This window comes from Gastrolobium bilobum, unplaced genomic scaffold (genome assembly GCF_033153095.1).
Source record: "Gastrolobium bilobum isolate Gb01-03AN ecotype WA unplaced genomic scaffold, APGP_CSIRO_Gbil_v1 utg359, whole genome shotgun sequence".
Classification (NCBI taxonomy): Eukaryota; Viridiplantae; Streptophyta; class Magnoliopsida; order Fabales; family Fabaceae; genus Gastrolobium; species Gastrolobium bilobum.
In genome coordinates this window covers 218,588-228,690 of record NW_026897777.1, presented here as the reverse complement: position 1 = coordinate 228,690, position 10,103 = coordinate 218,588, and the positions used below count along the sequence as shown (strand labels likewise).

The window sequence follows — 10,103 nt, the reverse complement described above, 5'->3', positions numbered from 1 at the left end:
ATGTGGCACCGAAATCCTTGTCACCCAACCAGATGCCCTGCCAATCGAATTTCAGAAAAATCAATCCAACGAGCATAATTGATTTCAATATACTCTCTTTGGATAACAAATAGCATCACGCGCAAGAGTGATGTAACATCGTCAACTACACAAAACACATGACACGCGCGTGGGATTCCAGAGTCACCTTTAGGCGCTCAGTTTGGATTGGTTAGGCGCTCAGTTTCGTCACAAACACACACTTCTAGACTTCTAGTTCTCTCTCTCTTTCCTCTTTGAGGCTCCTCTGATTCAGTTCACCAACTATAACTGATACCTAAAGCACTCGCCTTTTTCACCAATTTCAATCTTGCTACGCTCTTTGGGGGTACTTTGCTTTCAATAACACTGCTTTCTTCAACCCCTTTTGTTTTATCATATTGGTCTTGTCATTTTTTAGTTTGATTTTCTTGTTCTGTGTCTCACTTGTGGATCAAAGTTTTCTTTTTATTTTTCTTTTTCTTTTAATTTGTGTGATTTTCATTGCTTCTTTCAATTTTGTATGTGGGGTTTTTGATCCTTGATATTCAAACCCAGTTTGGGATTTTGGAAGTTGATAGAGTTGGATTGGTTTCCATTGGTTGTTGGAGTGTGAAAAAAATCCCTGTGTTCAGTTGATGGGCTGGCTTCATTCTCAATTGTGATAAAATTTGATCTTCCTATGCATATCAGGAGCTGATACATGTGCTGAAACTGAGGCTGATATGTGTTGGGGACCACTAAATATTTTGGAATTCGGTATCTTTGGTAGATGAAGTGAATGCTTCTAAATGATAGATAATGTTTTCTATCCTTCACTGTATTCTGCTTGTCTTCATTGTTTGTTCTATCAATGCATGGCCTTATTAATGGGGCAATAAAAGGGAAAGGCAAGCCTGTGCCTTTTCATTATCAGTTTCTGAAGTGACATAAATAATCCTCAAAATGTCACTCTCTTTTGCTCCAATCAGTTGTCAAATTTTTGACTTGCATTGCTTTCTGCAGGTTTGTTGAATCTGGTTCTTTTTTTTTTTTTTTTTTTCCGATTTTAGACTTTGAGTTACTTGACAAATATGTATCCTGGTGGTTACACTGCCGAAGTTACAAGCTTATCCCCAAGAGCTACAGAGAATGATGTGCACAATTTTTTTGCTTACTGTGGTGTGATTGAGCATGTTGAAATGATAAGGTAGTCTTTCTTAGCCTTATTTACTAATAAAATTCCTGTATATCAAAATTGAAAATTGTGATAGGATTTAGCAATTAAACTGTGACTAGGTTCGAGTTTAATGTCCATGGCACTGTTAAAATGTCAAAAGTTACAATTCTTTTGAATTTGTTCTTGATTTATGGTTACATATTGGATTAATATTTTACTTAGTCTTGACATCTTCAAAATTTAGATTTGCAGTCATATATATGTGTGTGCACGCACAAGTGTGTATGTATGTATTACAGATAATCAACCTTATTTGATATGAGACCAGTGCTGCTATTTTTTTATGAACTCCTCACTAAGATTAGCATGGTGACCTACAAGCATAATGATATGCCAAAAGAATTGGAATCTTCAAATTCATTTGGTGCTTGTGCTTCACCAATACTGCTATCAAATCTAGACCGAAAGCAATTGAAGTATTTGTCTGACAAGACAATGTGATGAAGTAGATCATCAAGGAATTGAATTTCTTAGAGATGTCTGAATCAATATTGGTATATTACTATCCTTCACATTGTTCTGCCTCCTTGAAATTAGGTAATTGTAAGAGAAATAATTGTATTCTGTATTCAAAATACTGTTTGGAGTTTTTATTCTATTTCCATAACTTTATATTTGATAGATTCCAGTTTATTTGAACTTCCTTTTATACAATGTCTTGTAGTTAAAATTTCTTCAGTTTATCTGGAAATAAAATAGATTGCCCTTTTTGCAATGTATTATTTTCTACTATTCAAATAAAAGTTTTTCGTTGTTAGTCAATTATGGATTGGATAAATTTGTCAATAGCTTTCACATTACTAATTGTTGCAGAGACCAATTAAGTAGGCTGTAAATCTCTCTTCTTAAATGTCATTGCCACAACACTTGTTCTTTACAATCAATCCTTAAAAATTCGCATCCTGATATAGAATGTTTTAAAGATGTTGGTAATGGGTTCCTTCGCTTTATTTCACAGTGCTGTTGAATAGAAAGATTGTACACGTTTAAGTTGCAAGGCCTAAGTATCCAAATGTTAGTTGACTTTGTAGTTATAATCTATGAAGAATTCTTGGGAATAATAGGAAGAATTGCTCTTTTGTCATGACACAGATCTGGTGAATATGCTTCTACTGCATATGTGACTTTTAGGGATGCTTATGCCTTGGAAACTGCATTATTGCTGAATGTAAGTTGCTTATCCTCTTGCTTCCTTGCTCTCTTACTGTGGGATGTCATGAATTAACATAACATATAACAAATTTCTTCATTCTTTTCACCTGATTGTGCACTAGATAAATATTTGTAATCAAAGCATGGACCATCTATTCCGGTATCGTGTCTGCATGTCGGACATTAGCTATTCAGTAATCTGGCATTGTTCCTACTTGAATATTGTTTGTTAACCTGCATATTTTGGTCAAATGCTATTTCAGGGATCCATGATTTTGGACCAATGCATATCCATTTCACGGTGGGGAGCTTATGTAGATGATTGCGATAATTGGAACAGTCATGCATCATGGCCTGAAGACTGTGTTACAACCTCACAAGTATGCCTGAAATGCTTCGGTAGAAAGCTCTATTGCTTTTAGTTTGAGCAAAATGATAAAAAAGTTTTTTTATACATATTTAAAAATATTCATAAACCATGATATAAAATTGAGGTTATCCTTTTGATCCTCTAGGCTGCATATGAGAAGCTATACAATATGAAAAAAATTAAAAGTTACTTGAAACATGGAGAATAGTCTATACTTTTTCTGCAACATTGTCAAATTTTCAAATGTGGCGAAGCTATGTTTTGGAAAATTGGATTCTCGCGTAAGTTACCTATATTTCTTGTCTCCCTCCTAGGGGCTTTTTTGACCTGCATTTGTCTCCTCCAAAAAATGAAAAGAAAAAGAGCAATAAAATTAGAAGAAAGATATGAATGCAACTCAAATCCATGAGGATGTCTCAGTACTACTCAACCTTGAAATTGCTGGACTGAAGAATATGGTCCTACATACATAATTTGATTAAGATACTGAGTTACTGTTGGAGTCAACCATTGATAAGTTCTCTTTGACAGGATATTCACATTGATAAGTTTGTGTCTTCCCCTGGAGAAGCAATTACTATGGCCCAGGAGGTTGTCAAAACAATGGTAGCTAAGGGATATGTGTTAGGCAAAGATGCATTTGTGATGGCAAAAACTTTTGATGAATCTCACAATGTATCATCTACAGCAGCAGCCAAGGTTGCTGAACTCAGCAATAAAATTGGGTTGACAGATACAATTAATTCAGGCATAGAAACTTTTAAATCCGTGGATGAGAAGTATCATGTTACAGACATCACAAAATCAGCTGCAACAGTGACAGGAACAACAGCTATAGTCGTGGCCACAGTTACGGGGAAAGCAGCTATGACAGCTGGTAATGCTATTGTCAACAGCAGCTACTTTGCAAAAGGAGCTCTCTTTGTTTCAGATATGTTGGATCGTGCAGCCAAAGCAGCTGCTGATTTGGGTCAACATGCAAAGAAGTGAAACTTCCAAATGTAAACTTCTGTCTAATATGTTCTGTTGTACACAATCAAATAGGAACAATTTTTTGTTGATACTGTATTATGGTATGTGGCCTTAACTTGTTCCACGTGTGTAGCTACTCATCTGGTCCAATTGTTCATAACATTGGTTTTGGAGGATCCTATGTAAGCAGCAGCCACTTGTTTGTGTATGCTTTTAGAAATCAGAACACCTATGTTTCTTCTTGTCTATTGTATTAGAGTTTCTAGTTTTATGTGCAAAAAATTAAACTTGTGTCTGAATTTTGGAGCATGTTAATTGACATATGAAAGACGGCACCTCCAACTTGATCCTGGATTTGCTCATAGCAAAATCACTCAACTGAATGCCTTGACTTGTTCCACACAAGGTGTGATGAATTTCAGGTGTAAGTAGTTTGTTGCATTCAACACTTTTTTCACGTTGCCTAACACACACGGTTGTTAGTTGTCACATTAAAAACATAAGCAATCAACAATTTACATAATAACATGTGAACTACTTTCTAATATTTTTATGCTGCGATTGATTCCCTGCCAACCAGATTGTTATGCTTTTATAGGCATCCCATCCAACATATCTCAGTTGCACACTAAATATCATTCTCTTAACTAACAACCTAACAACTGCTTTGCCGTAACGGCCCTAGTTTTGTGCAATAATAATATCATTTACTTGAATGTTGTTTTTTCTCATTGGACTTGATCCATGCCAATAGGAAAACATAACCATATTAATGCAAGTTGTTCTATGAAAAGTCACGTTAACACAATCATCCGTGGGCTTGGTTTGTTGAACGGGTATTGTGGTTCCCCCTTATGTGTCCCTGACAAGGCTACAACAATATGCAAGTTGCAATCAAAGTCGTATAGTGGTTGGTTTTTTTTTCTCTCTCGTACATTGACATTATTTCTTTACTAATTTTATTCGTATAACTTCATTCACATATAATTATTTGATAATACCTTAGTTTCAGTATAATTATTTTTTCTTAATGGTCTAATGAGTCCATTTTAAAGCCTAAGAGGAGAATATGAAGATAAATTTGTCCGAATGTTGTTAGTTTTATTTCTTAGTGTTGTATTTGCAAACACTATAATCATTTTTTTGAATTATTTTTCACGTCAATCTCTACACAATTTGTGATGATGCACTGATCCCCTTCTAATCAATACTGTTTATGTCACTGACAATGTTAGTTGATTTTTTAAAAATGGTACGAAAAAAATGTATATTTTGTGTATTCTACAACTAACACTATCCTCCTCATAAATAAGCAATTGGCATTTCAACCATTTCTGCACTGTAATTGTCATCTACCGCCAACCACCTAAACGGATTAGGATTTTGATTAAACGGCAAGGGACATGTAACACATTGTGACTTTTCTTGCCTCTAGGCCCATTTATTACATGAACACATGCAGATGATTAGAAAAGGACATAAGTAGATAAGGAAAAAAAGTTCGCTTCTTTGGCACAAATGATTTGTATCATTCAGGTGTTGCTTAGCGGTGCATTCGTTTGCAAATGGCACAACATGGATTTCTAATCCTAAATTCCATGAATATTTCAATTATTTCACATAATTAGGGGACTCAAACGTGGCACCCCACAGTAATGACCAATGAGAAAAAGTCTTAAAAAGCTTGTTCAAATTTCAAGCTCCCCTTTGGAAGAGTATACTGTGGTGATACCTGAAGTCAAAATTTGTGATTCTTCTTGTCTCCAGTTTTGGACCGTTTCGCCTATGAAGTGTCGTTTTCTTGCTTTGATGATCGGTAATTCGAACCAACCGATTCAAATTATTCTAATTTGAATATATAGATTGATTTCGCAATTTGATTTGGGTGTGGTGAAGAAATGTCTCTTAAAAAGTACTTATCTAATTTTAAGTTTTATTTTGAGACTTAATCATATTTATAATAGTATTAAGATCCACTGACTATACACTGAAAAATTAGTCTCGGGGAAATAGTATGAGAAACAAAATCCTCTTAGTCAAACGTAAATGGTTGAGCAAAATAAAAAATAAGATACGCAAACAGATATATGTTAAATGAGAATAATAAATAACTATAACTGCTTCTTTTGAAACTTCTTTAACTTAGATGTCTTATGTGCTCTTGAACATTTGAATAGGTTTTTGAAGAAATCGTCTATTATGTTGAAATTGTAAAAGCTCTCTTTAAAAAAAATAAGATTTTTTTTAAGGAGTATAGTGGAGATACATTCATATAAAGTGCTTTTCGATCCAAAGAACGCGATTTGACTAAATAACACGTTTCTCGCCGAAGTTGACCAAAGACAATGTCCACCTAATATGCCATTTTATGCCCCACTTAACCTGAGCTTATAAATAACAAGGACAATATGGAATGGTGCTTTAGAGAACTTTCATTTACAAATTACTTGAAATTAAAAACAAATAAGAAAATCACGATTCTTCAGCAGCCAAGCAATTGTAATCCAATATAAAATTAGGGGCTAGAAAAGGTGAGCTAATTGATAATGATATTAACTCGTGTAGTGGCCAACTTTTGGTAGCATAAAGATGGACAGGCATGGTAATTGCATTGAGTTCATAAACCCCACCATCCACAAGTGCATTCTGTAATTAGCTAAGGGCAGGTTCAACTCTAGGCCTAGGAAGCATTCAAGCCCCACAATGTAATGACATCCAAACATTACAACTTCGAAATTGTAAAAAGAAGAATACATTATGAAGTGAAAGAATGCAAAATGCTACTAACTAACTATGTAATTCTCTTTGCATTTCTTCTAAATTTTGCAAGAGAGGAAATTGTATACAAGCCTTCTTTCTTTTCTGAAAAAGGAAAATGAAAAGTATACACTATGCAGCAAACTGCACTAGCTGTGCAGAGGGAGTGATTAGAACACGTTATTCACTCTTCACTAAGTATCCAACACACCAAAAACTTCACTGTACAACAAAATCTCTCAAAATAAAATACCCTGAAGAATAAAACTCAAAATTTTGTCTAAGTACCTCTGTTAAGTGTCACCTGAAAGTGGGAACTAGTCCATTTTCATTGCAGCACATTGGGCAACGAATTAGTCCATTTTCATTGCAATCAGGGCAACGCTGGAATCCATACTCACTCACCTCACCACCATCGTATTCTTCTTCATCTTCATCACCTTCATAGTAGATTTTACAGCTTCCAGAACAGGTTTCACAAGGAACAAACCTTATATCCCCACAGGCCTCACATACTCCTCCACCTTCACTTCCACCACTATCCTCAATCTTCTCACAACAACCCAACATTTTCTCAAGTTTCCCATCCTCATGCAGCCTCTGAATTTCCTCAGCTCCACCAATGTAATTACTTCCAACAAACACTCTTGGCAATCCACCCCCACCAAATCCATCTCCCATAAGTTCCCTGAGCTCCTCCTTGAACCCTGAATGCATGGATACATCTCTCTCATCCACCCTCACTCCCAATCCTTTCAGAATCAGCATCACTTGGCAGCAATCCTCATAAGTCTTTCTTACCCCTCGTAGGCTTGTGAAATACACAACAACCCTCTCCTTCCCACGCGGGGCAAGCTTAACATCCATAACAACATCACCATCTTTTATCTTCTTTTCCTCAGATAAGAGCCCCTTTCTAGTCCCTTGTTTCTCTTCATCAGTTGTTGCTGATCGAAGGTGAAAAGGGCTATCTGGAGAGAGCTGTTGTAAGGACTTTCTGAATGAGGAAATCACTTCAGGATCAAAATCTGAGATTACAGGATTGAGTTTTGATTCTTCATCTGTCATCTGAAGCCACAAGGGTTTAGGAGAAGCAGTAACACTCAATTTGGGTGGATCAACATTAACAACATGATCATCACCAAAATCGCCATTGGCATCAAAAGAGAAGCTCCGGAAGTGATTTGGTGAACGGAAAGGGCTGGTATCTTCAAGGCCTTCCATGAGTTCCCATGTGTTGATTGTTTCTGGTTCACCAGGTGGTGTTCTGATTGGTGTCTTGGGAACAACTTTTGGTAACTTTTGCTCAATCATATTGGACCAAGTCTTGGCCTCAATCAGCCCCATTGAAAACTCTTGTATTTTCTTGCTTTCCAATAATGCTTCATTCTTCTCCTTCTCCTTCTCCTTCTCATTCTCTTGCCTTTGGATTAAGTTGCCATTACCAAACCTGAAACTTTCACTATCTCTGACCTTGCCATTGGAAAACATGAAATCATGGCCACCACTCCCAGCAACATTTTGAGGTAGCTGGTAATTTGAGGCAGGGGAATTGAGTTTGAGATTTCCCAACGTGGTGGAAGTGAGTGCCACAACATGGTAGCTGTCCCCTTCGGTTTGAGGAGGGTGATGAACATGCATTGAGTAGCTTCTCGAAACAGGCGAATAAGGAGCGTTGCAATGCCTACATCGCTTTTGCTTGGAATTAGCACAACCCATGATTACTAAAAAATAAAATCTGATTTGGTAAAACGAAAAAAACCAAACTTTGAAGATTTAACTTGGCGACTCATAAACTGTTGTTAAAACGATTCTTAGAAAAGATCATAATAAATCCACAAACTAGAATTGCTTTCATGATTATGTTAAACCCTTCAAAGATGATGCAAATTCTTGGGAAAAGATTGTATCACTATTCCCATGAACATAACTCATTCACCATTGCTGTAAACCCAACCCTGCTTTGTTTATGTGTTTTTGGGGATCATAAGCATGTCGACGGGCACACACGAAGATGAACACAGTTATGACAAAACAAACAACTAACTTTTGAAGATTTTATTTTTCTACAATTGTTCCCAATGAGAACCACCCGTGTGAAAACGAAAAAAGGAGCATCAAATTGAGGGGAAGAAGAAAAATCCCAGAAAGAGAAACGAAAGGGGAAATGGGGAAATGAATTGGAAAGTCAAAAGGATGAGGCTGAGAGATTAATCAACCATTCATCAGAGAACTGCTGTACCACTCTGATCCCACACGCTCTCTCTCTCTCTCTAGAATCTTAGAGAGAGAAAAAGACAAAACCGGGAATGAACTAGAGTTGCAAAATTTAAGGTTGTAACATCAGTTTACATAGATTTATACGATGAAATACGGAACACACACACAAATATATAATATGTTTACAGAAACAAAAACAAAAACTTAAAGGAAAATGGCTAGACAATTAAAAATTCTTTTTTTTTATTTTTATTTTTTGGATTTTAGAAGAGAAAAAAATTTCGAAAAATAATCGCTGAGAGCGAGGATCACTGCTTGAATGATTCACTCTCTCTTTCTCTCTCCACTGTCAACAAACAATAATTCAGCTTCTCTATTATGTGGGAGTAGATTTTTTGATGTGCTGGTTAACATGATCATATGTCATTGTGAGATAATCGCAATCATATATAGATGAGTTAATTGTGACAATGTAAGAAAGAGAAAAAATATAAGGATATGAAATTATACAATTATTACTGTTGATTTAATTATCAATGATTAAGATCCTATCACGTAACATAATCATATTAAATTACACGTAAAAAAATCCATTTCCCTCGCATGTTACCAAACAAAAACTTAATTTTCGTTATGGTTTTCTTAAAATGCTGTATTTATTTGGGTACGGCGTCGAGGTGACCTAGAACTATGTCACTGCCACTTTCACTTTCAGAGCGTGAGTTGATTCCCCGAGCTTGTCATTCTGTTTGCTTCGCGCGTGATGAATAACTAAGTGTGCAGGCGCGTTGAAGAGACCCGCTACCGAGAGGTATTATGTATGACCCCGAGTGTTACTTCTAATCCTCGCCTTAAACGTTAAGTAATTTCTGGTATAAACTTTATTTTATTCTGGGGGAAAAAAACTGTATTATAGTTGTTTTATTTGTTAAAATATACAAACTCCAACTCTAAACAAGGTATGTTGAGGTAATTTAACAGAATGTTTTAATGAAAAAGATACTGTTGGGATCATTTAACAAATATTATAGTACTTATTGTCAATGATTATGCATTGGTTAATCTGTTTTGAGATTTTAACTTATAAATTTATTATCTTTGTGTTTTGTGAAATTTTCTTATACTATTTGAATAAAAAGCTATTCATTATTCGGGATGTTGTATTAGCTTGTCATCGTAACTTAAGATTAGGTGAGTGTGCGTACCTTATTATAAAGTTTGAAACAAAACTAACAAAATGTTTGTATATTATGATAAATAGACTAATGATCAAACGGATAATTATGATTTACTCTTAAGAATATTGCAGATAATGCACTACTCATTATAACATTTTATCTTGCGACTTGCGAATCAATGAATCAATCAGTTGGTGTTTTAGAATGATTAAGAACT

The 10,103-nt window shown here is 35.5% G+C and overlaps 2 protein-coding genes across 3 annotated transcripts; one reads left to right on the top strand and one right to left on the bottom strand.

Moving 5' to 3' along the window:
* The first annotated feature begins 206 nt into the window (after positions 1–206).
* On the top strand, positions 207–3,977 carry LOC133310221 (binding partner of ACD11 1). Its single transcript, XM_061511116.1, has 4 exons — positions 207–1,207; positions 2,330–2,405; positions 2,653–2,769; positions 3,291–3,977. Exons 1-4 carry the CDS (start codon positions 1,092–1,094, stop codon positions 3,747–3,749), a joined length of 768 nt encoding a protein of 255 aa, XP_061367100.1. The 5' UTR covers positions 207–1,091; the 3' UTR covers positions 3,750–3,977.
* A 2,678-nt stretch (positions 3,978–6,655) lies between these two features.
* Positions 6,656–8,290, bottom strand: LOC133310232 (uncharacterized protein At3g28850-like). 2 transcript variants are annotated; one of them, XM_061511129.1, is made up of 2 exons: positions 8,007–8,290; positions 6,656–7,889 (listed from the first exon to the last, which is right to left on the bottom strand). In XM_061511129.1, the coding sequence occupies exons 1-2, from the start codon at positions 8,205–8,207 to the stop codon at positions 6,789–6,791; spliced, it is 1,302 nt and encodes a 433-aa protein (XP_061367113.1). In that variant the 5' UTR covers positions 8,208–8,290; the 3' UTR covers positions 6,656–6,788. The 2 variants fall into 2 exon arrangements, with proteins under 2 accessions (XP_061367113.1, XP_061367112.1); XM_061511128.1 differs by having other exon boundaries at positions 6,656–8,290.
* Between the last annotated feature and the right edge of the window lie 1,813 nt (positions 8,291–10,103).